This window comes from Corylus avellana, chromosome ca11 (assembly GCF_901000735.1).
Source record: "Corylus avellana chromosome ca11, CavTom2PMs-1.0".
Classification (NCBI taxonomy): Eukaryota; Viridiplantae; Streptophyta; class Magnoliopsida; order Fagales; family Betulaceae; genus Corylus; species Corylus avellana.
The window spans coordinates 8313516-8328992 of NC_081551.1; the positions used below are offsets into that span (position 1 = coordinate 8313516).

A 15477-nucleotide genomic window follows, 5' to 3' on the forward strand; every position below is an offset into this window, starting at 1 on the left:
CACAATTAAATAAGGGTCTTGGTCTTCTATGGCTCTCATGGAATTCAAAAATATTGAGTCTTGGCCTAGGGTTGGATGCTAAAAAAAATGTCTAAGAATTTGTATCTTTGTTCAAATTAATTTTTTAACACTTTTGTTACGTGTGGGACTAAATTATAAGTGCACTATTTTAATAAATGAACTTACTTATTTTAACTTTTAACTTTTAAGTTAAGGTGAAATTATGAGTTTAGTAATTTATTTTGGAGTACAATTTGTCAATTACGGTCACTTTCCATTTTTTTTTTTTTCTTATCCTTTATTAAAGCCTTTAATCTCTTAGAACTCAATTTTTTGCATTGACTATATTGATGTATTAGTATTATTATTACAATTTTGAATTTTAATTTTTTTTTTAAAAAATTTATAGTTTAGGGTAATCGGGTCGTGTCTACCCGTTTAGACCCGGTTATTTTAAACGGGTAAAACGGGTCGTGTCGGGTTACCCGGTTATTTTCGTGTCAAACCCGATTACCCGTTTAGCTAAACGGGTCGTGTCTGGATATAGGCTAATCGTGTAATGGGTACCCACGGGTCGTAATCGGATCGTGTCAGGTACCCATTTTGCCACCCCTACTTAGCTCCCTTAAGCTTTCTAATTGATCCATGTATCGAGTGTTAGGCCAATGTCTCCCAAACCAAATGGCTTTAGGGCACTAGGTGTAAAGACACCCCTAAAGGCATACTAACTCGAGTCAAAAAGGCTACGAAGCTAAGCTAGCCATTTTATTAATCAATAAAAAAATTTCACTTTTTGACGCGAACACTCACTGCTTAATGAGGCAAGATGTCCAGTTACTCAGCGAAAAATTCAAACTTGATTTTTTTTTGTTTTTTTTGTTTTATAGCATGCCAAAGTTATTCACCCAATATGTCACCCAACAAAATTCAAGATATTGAAAACAAACATAATTGGTCTCAAAATTTATACCTCACAGACATGTGCTAGTGTGCTCAAGATAGATTTAAATTGAAACAAGAAGCATCTCATGTTGCCAAAAGTAAGTAACAAGACTTAAAATCCCTAAGTCATATGATTATGTGTTCATAACTTTAAACCTATCAATGAAATTTAAACCAAAATCAAAGCTCAACCATATGCTTAAGAATGACATAACAACAAAAATGGAACGTGTTTTGTTTTTCCATACCCCCAAACTTTAATCATACATTGTTCCCAATGTATGTATAGAACTAAAGAATAAGATCAAGAGTATAGGAATACTTGACTGAACAGATGTGAGCATATCATACCCCCAACCTTGAATGCAAAAACACATGTCCTAAAAATAAAGTGATACTCCAGCCAAATACCAATCAAGTGCACACATTGTTGTAAAAATATAAACAAAGAATGAAGCAACAATGGATAAAATAAACCTGGATGGAGATCATATGCCCTGATGGAGTGAAGTTCAAGTGCACAGGACCTCCGCTTGAACCTAAGAAGCTGACTCATCTAGTCGAAATATATGGAATCCGCCAAATCAACGGAATCCACATCCTTGATACGCTCAGTGTTCTTTGACCTTAAAGTTTAAATTTGAAACACCAATCTTTTCTTCTCTTTGACTAAAGAGAATGAATTTTACCTATAGAAAGGTAATTCATAATATCCGCAGATCGAGGTAGATCTCTCTGAGTATTCTCAAACAGTTTCTCATCCGGAAGGGAATCATGAACTAGATTAAAATGAGGAGAATACTCAGGGAAGTTTTCTACCTCGATGGTCTCTTTTTGTTCTTGCAGATTACTCTCCTAGCCTCTTAGTAAGTCATAAGCAATGATAATCGGGAAAGTGTCATATGTCCCTAAAAGTGAAGATTTCAGATTACCTCGAATGGGGGCTCTGAGCTCATATGGTGTCTCAAGAATAGGAGTTGATGGTAAAGAAGCCTCAATGCTCACTTCCTTGCATTTTTCCCGATGTAGATCCTGTGGGACCTCAATTTGCTCCTCCTTCCTCTCTTCCACATGGTTTTCGACCACCTCTCCACTCCTCAGTGTGATGATAGCTTGCTCATGACAAGAAGTACTTTCTTCCTCCATGTAGTGAGAGACTTTGAATTGAGGGGTATAGTGCACCTGTTGCGACTCTATAATCTGATTAACTTCCTTCATTTCGCTAATAGCCTCCAACACTTTAATTTGAAAGTCAGCATCTGAGAGAGGAGGTGGCTCCTCTTGGTATTGTTGTTGTGGAGGCGAGTAGATTGAAGATGGCTCCTCTTCGTATTGCTGTTGTGGAGGCCAATAGATGGGTGATGGCTCCTCTTCGTGAGCTTCTATCTTGGCAATAGATTGAGAGTTTACCATCTCCTGAACAGCCTGACTCACCTTACTCACAAGTTTCTACATATTTTCTAAAAAAATTTCCTGAGAAGTTGACATTTTTTCTTGACAGTCAGGACCCATTGGAGGAGGTGGTTCGGTTTGGTATTTTTGCAGTGGAGTTGCTTGATATTGAGGGGAATATGATTGATCATTGAACTGCAGATATGGTTGATGGTACAGTTCATAAAATTGTGAAGCATAATTTCCAGGAGCTTGAGCTTGCCACGAGAGATTAGACTGGTTGCTCCATGCCGAGTTACAGGGATCAGAATAAAGGTCATTCCCCAGTGTAGAGAACGGTCTGTTCATATGCTCATAAGAATAATTAGAAAATTGTCCCGCAGTAGGACAATCTCTAACATGATGATAAGGACTATAGCAATATGAACATGGTCCATGGGGTGTTGGAATGCCTCCCCACATGAACTAAACTAATAGGATTAACATAAAATAACAACAAAAAAATAAATAAAAATAAAAACTCACAAACGGCCCTTAGGTGTGCTTAGAAATTTGGATATTGACTGCTGCTGATGCGCTTGATCGCACGGCAGGGTACGCTCGAGCGTACTGCCGTAGATGGGTGCGAGCGTAGGTGTGGAGGGATCGAGAGCAGAAGGTGGAGTGCGCACGTGCGCTCGATCGTACGCGGGCTGCGCTCGATCACAATCACAGAGAGGGCAGCTACGGACCTCTTTGAGAATTCTAAAAAAAATAAAAATAAAAATAAAACACAAAAACAGAATTAAAGTTAGCAACGGAAAACAGGAAATTAGATTATTAATCTAAAATTAATCCTTAAAATTTGACAATAAAACCATTAAGCAGTCCCCGGCAACGGCGCCAAAAATTGATGTGGTATTTTTGTGACAAAAAATATCAATTATAAAAATAACCACTCGCAATAGGACGAATCCCGTAGGATATTGCTATATGGAGGGTGTCGAACATCAAGGACTGCAGGGGTTTTATTATCAAAATTTAAAAGATTAAAATTAACTTAATTCAAAAGAAAATGATTTGCTTGTGTGAATTTAAAGTGCATAAAATAAACGGAAATAAAGGAAGTAAATATATGAGAAATAGTAGGGTATTGACTTCACCTATATCCGCACAACAATGGCTAATCATAATTAATCCCAGAAATTCATTCTATGCATGTTATAAATAAACAAGAAATTACCTTATTAAAGAATAAGCATAATCTATCCTTGGTTGACACGAATCGTCCACCTAACCACTAAGATGCGGTACGACCCGTCTTCCCTAGGTATAAATTATCAAATTTTTTAACAGGATACATACAATCAATGAATAAGTGTAACACATCTTGTTAGCATGGACTGTCTACCTAAATTACACTAAACTAGGGTGTAGTACAATCCGTCTTCCCTAGGTATGGCCTATCAAATCCTATTGATCATATGTTAATTAAACCCATAGCATAACCACCATCCTCATAATCACAGAAAACAAAAATAATTTGATTTCAATAAAAGTAAAATACTTTCTAAGACAAGAGAAGAATTTCACAAATATTGATTTTGGAATTTAAGAACAATTGCATTTTATATGAAGAACAGAAATCAATTGTAGCAATCCTCATAGTTATACAATCAACATGCATAAATTGAAAATCTAGAAATTAAATACAATCAAACCATTGTGCTTGGATAGGGTTACATTAACACCCCACGAAGGGGTTTAGCCGCTCATTATCTTCTAAGCTCCAAAGACAAATTTCTGATTTCTAGCTCTAGGAAGCGGTGTGTCTGTTTACAATGTTTAGAACCCTATTTATAGGAATTATGAAAACCCTAAAAATCCTAGAAACCCTCAGAAAACTGGAGGTCAGTCTTCCAGTCCAATTGGGAGACTGAAAACCAAATCCACGTTGGAAAAGGATTGTTGTCGTGCAATACACGCCCGAGTGCGCTCGATCCAAAGTTTTGTGCTCTCGAGCATAGCCTAGCTGTTATGCGCAAGAGCGCAGACATGCGCTCCATCCTTGGCCGTAGACGCTCGATCGCGGGTGCGCTCGAGCTCAGGAATAGTTACGCTCGATCCTAAATCCAGAATGCCCAGCTTTTTGCCATTTTAAGCCCAAATTTCAATGGTTTGTCAAATAAGACCTGAAACACAAAAACAAAACAAAATCAAACAAAATTAAAATGTTAAGGAATTAACATATGCAAATTAAGGGGCTTGAATTTGCAACATTTGGCGCTTATCATTTTCCTATTGTTAATTTATTATGTTTACTTATTATGTCTGTTTTTGCTTATTACGATTGAGATTGTTTTTGGGCTTATTATGTATGTGTTTGCTTCTTATACTATTTGAGATTTAGAATCTTATTTCACAGCCCAACTGAAAACTGAAAGCATTGAAAATATTATAAAATCCTTGAAAAATAGGAAAAATCGTTTTTGCACAGCCCTATCGAATTGCAGTTTTGAATTATAAACTTTATAATTGAAAGTTTGATTTTTATCAAAGTTTAAAACTGGCTAAGTGGTTAAAGGCTTAGTACTAGGCTAGTAGCCCATCAAAGTTCAAAGTTTAAACAATTTAAAGGTTTCAATTGGGCTTGAAAATATAACAAAATTAGGTCAAATTCGGCCCAAAATGGATAAGTCCAGTAGTACAAATTTAGAATCATGGCCTAGCCAGTTATAGTGACGGTCAGTAACGGTATGAATCACGGTCGGCAAAAGTCAAGTGAAAATACCGACTTTGCCTGATCGTGGCGGAGCAAAATGTGGCAAAGGCAAATTCCTAACCGCATTATCCAACTCCCACACCTAGACACAACATGTTTATTTAAACGGGTTGCATGTGTAATGTCGTGTTACCCGTTAAGAGAATATGTCATATTCGGGTTTGGGTGTCCAACATGTTTATTTAAATGTGTCGTGTTCGGGTTTGACATAAATAAGTTCGTGTCATAAAGAGGTTGACACGAACCCAACACGCCAACACGTTTTGCCAGCCCTAATTTAAACCTTTTTTTTTTTACTGATTACATCAGCCTCAAAGACCTTTTACCTTAGGTATGTTAAATCTTTTTTTAAAGCTTAAAGGTACAACTAGCTTTTCAAGGGCTTAAGCACCTTCAACTTAAGCATTTTAGACATATAGGTCTTGCTTGGAAGTAGTTTCATTTGGGCTCAGATTTGGGTTTAGTTTCAAATTTACGAAACCCAAGGCATTATGTGAGTTTTGGGCTGCAATAATGACAGACATTTTGGGCTTGTTTTAAGCTCATTTCTATCCGGCTCAGAATCAAATTTCGTAATGCAGTACGTGTAAATGCATAAATTTTTGGGCCGGTCCAGTATATGTTTGTTAGCCCAGTACAAAAGTCTGCTCCATGAATTTATGGGTCGGTTAGGTACAAATTCAGTTGAGTGATAAATGTGTTTATCCACCCAAGATGCTTCATTTTATTTCTAATTCAATTTTACATGTCTATCCCCCTTAATCCCGCATATTGAGGCCATCACATGCCTTTTGATTTTACAATGACACAATGGGAATTGCAAAAATGCATTTTATTGTGTTGGTACAATAAATATAGTCTACCAAACATATTTACTTTGGCATTGTGATGTCCCACATCGCCTGAGTATGGAGTGGGGATGTGCTTAAATGTATACTACACCCTTAATGACAACAATGCGTTTTAAAGTCGTGATGGTCATGATCCCATCAGAACTCCACAGTTAAGCGTGCTTCTAGTTGAGTAGTACCAGGATGGGGACCTCCCGGGAAGTCTGGTTTGGAGGAGCCAAAAGCAGACAATATTGTGTGTCATTGAGGTAGGGTGTTACAAATGGTATCAGAGCCATTGCCTAACCTGAGATGGGAGAGCGTGCACAAGTCCATGAAGATCGCTAGCAGGCACTCGCTGGGACGAACGCCAAGAATGGGCTAATCCCATGAGGGTTGCTAGCAAGGACGCTGGGTCCTAAGAGGGGGTGATTGTGACGTTTCACATTGCCTAGGTATGGAGATGGGGATGTGCTTAAATGTATATTATACCCTTAATGACAACAATGCATTTTAAAGCCGTGATGGTCATGATCCCATCAAAACTTCGCAGTTAAGCGTGCTTCTGCTGGAGTAGTACCAGGATGGGTGACCTCATGGGAATTCTAGTTTGCGGGAGCCAAAAGCAGACAATATTGTGTATTATTGAGGTGGGGTGTTACATGCATCTTGAAAATTGGTTTACGCCTAATTAATGTGCATCGTAACAGTGTTTGTCTATTTCCTATAGACACTTGACTGTTCAACTTGGCAATCTCGTGGTTGTGTAGTCTACCTGTGCATTGTGCTATCCACAGCTGTCCATCTAATATCTGACGGATACAATTTGCATGATTTGATGTATGTTAAAAAGAATGTATAATCGGGGAGAGTAACATGCATTATTGCATGAAGATAACGCCAAAATAAGGCTGCCATTTGGAGATTTGAATATATTTTTCCCAATAAAAATTTACTTTTGTTGCATATAATATCGTGTGTAGTTGTCCAAGAAATTTATTCCAAATTTGAATCAAATATACTGCCCGTTAAGCAAGTCATCAATGTGGTCGGCCTAGTATGGTTAATTTGGTGGCTTAGTTTCGCATATGTAGTGTTATGCCATTGTAGCCATACATGTGTATCATTAAAACTAAAGTCGGTGGTACTGTCCATGCTATAAAGTAGCTAAAGATCAATTCAAAAAATTTCAAAAGTTGTCACTTTGATCTCTCAGTCACCCCATAACCGTCCAATTGTGCGCTTTCAAAGGGACTCATTGTTAGCCATCCGATTATAGGCCGTTATATATCTTTGAAACATTCGTATTTGGTCTTACCTAATGCATACATGCAGTAGATTCAGTCTTTTTCTAGTATACTCTTTGACGGCGAGGAGCGTTTTAAAGGTTGGGCATGCAGATTTGGACCATCCATAATTAAATATAAACATAAATATGAAAAGGTCCACACTTCCGTTCACTACCTACTCTAAAACACATCGTTTTCAATTTCCCTTACTCATTAATGTATATCACTCCTGCTTTTAAAAGATCTCCCCACAAAAGCATATCTTCAATTCGTACCCATATCTTTCGCTTCAACGTCTCCTCGGCATCTCCTCCGCAGTGGCCACTTTGCAGACCTCGAGGGCGTCTTCTCTGCACTCCCTACTCCGTAGAAGCCTAGGAGATTAATTACTACATACACGTATGGGATTTGAGTTGATGTGCACAGTGACCTTGATGTGTAATTAAACCCTTCCTTCGCACAACCCCTTCACAATGGTTGAGTACCCCTTCCATTGCACTTGCAGCTGTCATACTAGTGTTAGCCATAAGCGCAAAACTCACAACTCGTCCATCTCAAGCATTACGGCATCGAAAATGCGATCTTGGAAGGTAACCCAACAATTGCTTCTTCTCATTCAATTTTTTTAATTTTTGTTAATTTTTTGGCATTGTAATTACAATTACTTATAAGTGTAAACTATTGATGACATCTTAACCCATTCTTACATCCATCGGCAGGCATATTGCACCAGGAGCACCAAATACCATCACACCACCGCCCCTCAAAAACTGCAAAAAGGTTCCAATAAAAAAACCCCAACCTGTTTAGTATAACTTTTTAATTTTATTTTATTTTATTTTTATTTTTTATATATTCTTTTTTATTTTTTTTGAAAAGCTTGCCTCTATTTATCTATAAGTTTACGTTAAATATATTTTAGTTTTTTTGTCTATATCTGTCTTTGTGGAAAAAATGAATTTAGATCGTGATATATGTGGCTTTGATATATTAGAATATATATTACTCAAATAAATATTATATTTGTTTCTTGTTTTTTTTGGGTCTTCCTTCCCCACTAGATGGCCAACCAAGAAGCTTCATAGCCCCTCAGGAAGTTTCATGGCCCCTCACTGAGCCATGTGTCACAAGACACATGGCTTAGTGAAACAGCAAAGTAACACATGCGTAGAAGACGTGGAGTTGATATATAGTTGGAAGAAGCTATAAGCTACTAGTTTTGGACACGTGCGTTTATAATATAAAGAGGCGTGCGTTGTAATTGAAATAACCAAATTCGTTAAAAGGGTGCAGAGTTTGTATAAAGAGGAGAACTAAGACAGAGAGATGTATCTTTTGAGTTGTATTGTTCTAGATGAACTGTGTAGGTTTTAGGCTCCTCCAACCGCCTACATTTTCAATAAAGATTGTTATTTCGATTTCAATCAAATTTTCCATAACATAGTGTTTATCCGTTACTCTGAGGCATGGGTGACTTTAGAGGAAAAAATGAATGGGCATGTTTGAAAATCCAAGTTTTTTGGCCCATAATTCCTTTCATGGAAGTCAATAATCTTTCACAAAAGTTAGTAGAATTATAGATACTAATGAAATGAATAAGAGCTATGTTTGCCCCCAGCCAGGGCTAGTACTGTAGCTGGAACGGCATTGTTCCAGCTACAGTACCAGCTGATTATTGCCCCCCTTCAAGTCAAAAAATCATTCCAAATTTCAAAAACAACTTTTTTTTTTATTCACTTCCCAACCAACCGATAATTCCAACTAAATTCTTTTTTTTTTTTTTTTTTAAGAAAATGAAAAAAAATATTATTAAAAAAAAAAAAATTGGAGAACCGATTGGGGTGGCTCCTTGGCCAAAATGGGGTGGCCGGACCACCCCATTTTTAGCCAAGGGGGTGGCTCCCTGGCCGATCTCCGATTTTTTTTTTTTTTTAATAATATTTTTCATTTTTTTTTTAAAATTAGTTGGAATTATCGGTTGGTTGGGAAGTGAATAAAAAAAGAGTTATTTTTGAAATTTGTTTGACTTGAAGGGAGGTAATAATCAGCTGATACTGTGGCTAGAACAGTGTCGTTCCAGCTACAGTATCGGCTCTGGCTAGGGGCAAACATAGCTAAGTTGACCATCCCCGGCCACCAAAAATCTTAAATAGTAATTTATATATATATATTTTTGAATAAAAGGAACAATTTTTGGGTATTTTAGTATTATACGTTAAGATTTAATAGAAAATTTTAAAAGAGAAGTAACATTCCAAATTTTTGAAAAATAACAATTCAATATTAAGAGTTTTTAAAATTTTAAAATATTATTTTTATTTTCTAAATTCTGAAAGCAAAAGACGAAAAACGAGCTGCATGCATTCATCATGCCTAGCCACATGTCAAAATCTGCCTTTACATGTAGCAATAATAATCTTAATTAATTAATTAATAATTATTATGTTTTTTTGGCTTCTGGCGCGTGGTTAAAGAAAAAATTAAAAAAAAAAGGAAAGAAAAAGAAGGAGAAGACTTCCCCACCGCACCAAATCAAAAATTTAAAACTTGAATATCGCAATAATGCTTTTACGTTACACAATTCACTCTCTGGAGGGAAATTCAAGGAACCCCACGCCACCAACTGTGCGCACTCGCACGCATGCGCACGTTAGCAGCGTTCAATTTTCACGTTATTTTTTAAATCCTAATATAGCGACTAATAATTACCTCACCCTGCTGCTCTTTCTCTCTCCAACTACGACCACCTCCACCACCACGACCGCCACGTCCAGAAGCAGCACAACGACGTCGTTTGCCACGAGGAAGATCCACTTTCCGCGTTCGCTTCGTCTCGGTTTGTATTCAGAATCCGATTCCACTCTCTCCGCGTAAGCGCAATTCGATCTCTCTCGTTTTCTCGAATCCAAAGTTTCTCGCATTTTCTCGGTGCGAGTTAATGGTATGTTCCTCTTTCTTCTCCTGAGAAACGAACAGAATATTCATTTCTCTGTTAAATTTATGCATCGGATTTAGGGCTTCTGGTCAGGAACTGCGAATATCAAGGGCTTCACACTAGACATTTGAATTGAATTGCGGAAGAGTTGTGGATTGCTTTTGGTGGGCGAAATTAGGGTTTTCCATGAAGGTTTAGGGGATTTCTAGGGTTTATATCGGATCAGTGGAATGCTAGATTGGATGATTTGGTTGTGGTTAGCGTGATGACGGATTGAGCAATGGTGCGGCTTCTGGGACTGACTCGCGGAGAATCGGATGAGTCGCCTCGCGAGATCACCTCGCGGACCAACCGGGCGAGTGAGTCCGGCGAGAACGGGTGGCTCATTCGGTTCTTCGACTCGGCGTTCTTCTGTGAGTGGATCGCCGTTAGCTATTTGTACAAGCATGATCACCCTGGGGTACGAGACTACCTCTGTAATCGGATGTACACTCTACCCTTACCGGGTGTGGAGAGCTATTTGTTTCAAATTTGTTATATGATGGTGCACAAGCCGAGCCCGTCTTTGGACAAGTTTGTCATTGATATATGCTCCCTATCGTTGAAGATTGCTCTGAAGGTGCATTGGTTTTTAATGGCGGAGATTGAGGATTCGGATGATAATGAAGGGATTAGTAGGATACAAGAGAAGTGCCAGATTGCAGCGACGTTGATGGGTGAGTGGCCTCCTCTGATACGGCCTCAAATTGTGTCATCAAGCCCTGGAAGCAAGAACCAGGTTTTGAATAGGTTACTGTCATCGAAACAAAGGCTGTTGTCCCTAACATCGTCACCGCCCACTTCGAAGACTCTATCGTTCTCGCCTTCATCGGGAAACAATTTGCAAGAGGATGGTAATCAGTTATCTTCAGAGGAGAACAATATTTTAAAGAAGTTCATTCCAAGTCCGAAGGTTCGAGATGCGTTCCTATTCAGGAAGTCTGCAGAAAAAGATGATGATGAGTCGGAGAAGGATGGGTTCTTTAAGAGGTTTTTGAGGGACAGTAGAAGTGAGGATGAGGCAGGTTCAAAGGTTCGAGATATGTTGCTTTTCAGGAAGTCGGCGGAGAAAGAAGATGATGATTCTGAGAAGGATGGGTTTTTTAAGAGGCTTTTGAAGGACAGTAGAGGTGAGGATGAGGAGTTGACGTCGAGCTCAGATGGGTTTTTTAAGAAGTTGTTTCGGGATAGCAAGAGTGACTCTGACGATAAATCGATTTCTAAATCAGTGGAAGATGATGAAAAGGAAGGCTTCTTTCGTAAGTTTTTCAAAGAAAAGTTTGAGGACAAGAAGGATGGGAATGATGGGAAGGGAGATGAAGATATTGGCAACTCGGAAGAAAAATGTTCTAAATCTGTTGAAGATGATGAAAAAGAGGGGTTCTTCCGGAAATTATTTAAAGATAAGGACAAGAAAGATGAAGATACGGTGAACTCGGAAGAGAAAAGTTCAAAACATGCTGAAGATGATGAAAAAGAGGGATTCTTTAGGAAATTATTTAAAGATAAGCATGAGGACAAGAAAGATGCAAATGATAAAGCTGATGAGGGGAGTGCCAATGCTGAAGAAGAAGAGCCTTCCGACTTTTCATTGTTCCGAAGATTGTTTCGTGTGCACCCTGAAGATTCCAAAAGTACTGTCGCTAATGAAATCAGCAATGGTGGTAGCTTGTTTGAAAGTAGTCCAGGAACTGAAAGTTTTTTTCGCAAATTGTTTAGGGATCGAGACCGTTCAGTTGAAGACTCAGAGCTGTTTGGTTCAAAGAAATACAAAGAGGTCTGTTCAGATGTGGTTTATTTTTATGTTTTTCCCTTAATATGAAAGCATAGCCTTCACTTTGCAGCACTCTTTTTTTCCAAATTATGTTGACATAAACAAAGAATATATGTTTTCCTTTGCAGTTTTAAAGATTTTAGTAGAATGTGATCTCAACATTTGATTATTGGCACTCTTTATTATGTGTGCACTATTAATTAATTCTCTAATTCATGAGGAATTCCCAAATTATACTTTCTTCTTTGCTTGTAGTTATACATGCCATTATTGTGTAGGTGTATCTCTTGTATAATTTCTGTGTAAATAGGTTGCACCTTTTTAATGATATTTCGATTACATATATATATAAAAAAGACATGCCATTATTGTCCCATTTACTCTAGTTAATGACACATTTCTTCCGATTTCGAGGCAATACTTCTATTAGAAGTTTCAGAATAGATATGTGGAAATAGTCGCAGAATGTAAATTTGCTTTTAGTTTTATTGTTGTCCCCAATGGCAAGGTAGTTCTAATAGCCACTTGATAATCGCAGACACAATTCAAAGAGAGGTGAACATCTTATAAACTTCTAGGGTGGATCAAACTGAAGAGAAAATATATTGAGGATATGAGATGTACATTTTAAGACATGGCAAAGAAAGAAGTTTGGCTGACAGTGTCTTTAATATGGTAAGTACTGAATTGAAGAGAAATTAGAACAGGAAGACCCCTCCACGTTCCGTTCCACTTATAATATTGGAAAATAACGTTCCATTTCAGGCTTATTGGCCTTGTTTGTCTGTACTTCTGGCCGAAATTTTGCATCTTGCGAGGTACTCTTGTTAAGTTTTTTTCTAAAGGGTTTATAAAAAAATTCACTGTTGGTCATTTTATAATTGCTATCAACAATGGCTCTTCTCTGCGTCCTATCCTCAAGAGCCGTGCAAGACTAAACTGTCTTACCTGTTTTTTCGCTTTTACTTTTCTTACTGTAGCACCTCTGGGAAATTCAGTTGGTCTTCCCTTAGACATACTTGTAGGAGCCCTGAGATAGCGGATTGTTGTACCTTATACGCTGGGATTTTTAGGCCCCTCTATTTTTCTCGTGTGTCATCTCAGATCTTTATTATTCTCTTCCATTGGTTTTACTCTGAGAAATAACTTTAATAAGCTTCCTGTTATATGTCTTCCCCATGGTGATTTGTTCCTCCTACCCCTCTTCAGCTCTATCTCTACTTCGAGCCTGTCTTGTTCTTTTACAAGCTTCAAGCCAGTAATATTGTAACGTTCTTTTCATATGTGATACTCTAAGTTAAGCCTAGTCAAGTCTGGTAGTTTATTGAATGCTTTGTGCCTCAATGATGAAGGTTAACCCATTTTTGATCCCTTAATGTTCCGTTCCAATGAATACAGCTGAACTTTTCCTGAGTGAAATGGTGTTCATTTTGTTCCAATGAAAAAGCCTGATTACTTGAGTTGAACGGTATTGATAGTCTTGGAGATTAGGAGTCCAGGAGATAGGTTTTTGAATTAAAGGATAACAATTAGAGTTTTGAAAATAGAATGAAATAAGTGTGTGCGGGCGCGTGAGAGAGAGGCGGAATGACATAGCACAAGTACAAGTTGTTCCAATTAAAAGCCAGATTGGCTGAGTAAAATGGTATTGACAACCATGGAGATTAGGAGTCCAAGAAACAGGTTGTTGAATCTAAAGGATAATAATTAGTGTATCGAAAATACAATGAAAAAAGAGTGAGGATGGATGTGGAAGAGGAAGTTAATGTTATATGGAAATGCCTTGAAAGTAGGACTGCAGTACATATCCTTTCCATTCAATGAACATGATATTTTATCCATGCATGTAGAATATCAAGAGCAATGCTGTACAAACCTAGGAAGCCTTTACAGAAGGTCTCTTTATGCTACGCTTGAATTTGCAGCCAAACCAACTTTTTTCTATTAGCTTCTCATTGGCCAATCGCATGGCCTTCTCTAAGTTCTTTTGGTCACTACTCATCCCCTGCATGATGTATATCCATTAACTTGCTCTTTCTATGGGAACTCCCTGAAGCTACTTGTCCAGCGTGCCTTATTTGTGATCCTTAGAAGATGGTTAGATAAACTTAGCATCAAGGTAAAATACACAGAATTGCAGTATATCAATTTATTCAATGGAGACAGTCAGTCATGAAATCTTTCACCGACAATACTTGCAAATAAGTTCTTTTCCCTCTACATGATGAATAGTATGGATGAACGGTTTTTGATCTGGTGATATCTTCCATGATTTAGTATGTGGAAAGAACCAGTGGTTGACCCAAGGGATGGACATGCCATAGTTAGATGCAAAAGAAAAGAAAAAGAAAAAAGAAGTTTAGTAGAGGGACGTTTAGCTGCACATGTCTTACATTTTGCTAAGTAATCGAAAAATAACATTAAAAACGTAAAGGCACCCCTAATTATATAGAAAGTATACAAGAGAAAGTACCTAACTAGAAGGATCTTACAGTTTGCCATGTTGATTCACCATGCTCTTATTTTGGCAGAAGCATCCTGGTTCCCCAAAGCAGCGGAGCGAAAAGTCAGATGCAAAACCCCCACTTCCAAATAATACTGTATCACAGTCCCGAAAAGGGGCTTATCACGAGTCATTGGAGTTTGTGCAGTCATTATGTGAGACATCATATGGCTTGGTTGATGTATTTCCAGTTGAAGATCGAAAAAGTGCTCTTTGTGAGGTCAATTATGTTTTTTTCAATGCTTTCTTTGTACTGATACATGTTTTGTAACAATATCTACATTCATATTTGTCACGTTTGAATGTTTTTCTGATGCTTTTATTGTGTTTCTAGTCTCTCGCAGAGCTCAATTTGCATGTAGCTGAGGCTCAAAATAGTGGAGGTACTTCTTTAATCACTGTAGGTTTAAGTATAGGAATGTTCATCCTGAGGCACGCTGCCTTTGAGTATTTTCTTATGTGTAATGTTTGAACTAGTGGCATGATATTGTCGAAAGAATTGTCAGGAATAGTGTGGTATGTTTCTAAAGACGTGGTTAAGTAATGTGAAATATTGAAAAACTTTTGACTTTTGAAACTAAAACAATTTCAAGAAAAATCTGTTTTGGATATTGTCTCTATTTTTTTTCTCCACTATATTTTTCAAAGATGTTCAGAATGCCTATGTGGAAACAAGTCTAAGGCATTTTTGAAAGTGTTAACTTTAGGAGGTGTCTTTATTCTTATAGAAGTATATGCAAAAGTGTAAGGCGTGTTAGTATATGGAATGTAATAATGCATCATTCTTCAGATTGATGAATAATGTTACTTGTAGGAATCTACTCTAGTTGAATTTTGATGGGTGGATTCTTTTAATAAAGTATTTTCTTAAAAAAAGTAAAAGAAATTGATTATGGGATTCTGCTTTCCTATAAGAAAATGTTTTGGATGCACTTATAAGTTGTGCTCCTGTTGTTTTGTATGCCCAGTGTTTCGTTTAAATGTAAGCAACTCCTGTTTTTTCCAAGGTTCT

At 37.5% G+C, this 15477-nt stretch overlaps 1 protein-coding gene and 1 long non-coding RNA gene across 2 annotated transcripts in view; both read left to right on the top strand.

The window, feature by feature from the left end:
• Positions 1–7492: 7492 nt before the first annotated feature.
• On the top strand, positions 7493–8525 carry LOC132165239 (uncharacterized). Its single transcript, XR_009438469.1, has 3 exons — positions 7493–7804; positions 7934–7994; positions 8276–8525. It is a non-coding gene; the product is annotated as an uncharacterized LOC132165239 (long non-coding RNA).
• Positions 8526–9876: 1351 nt separating this feature from the next.
• LOC132166509 (phosphatidylinositol 4-kinase beta 1-like) overlaps positions 9877–15477 on the top strand; it is a 43340-nt gene continuing 37739 nt past the window's right edge. The window contains exons 1-3 of the mRNA XM_059577337.1: positions 9877–11965; positions 14494–14685; positions 14800–14848. Coding sequence (XP_059433320.1) covers positions 10430–11965; positions 14494–14685; positions 14800–14848 — 1777 coding nt within the window. The 5' untranslated portion in view covers positions 9877–10429. The remainder of the gene's footprint in view (positions 11966–14493; positions 14686–14799; positions 14849–15477) is intronic.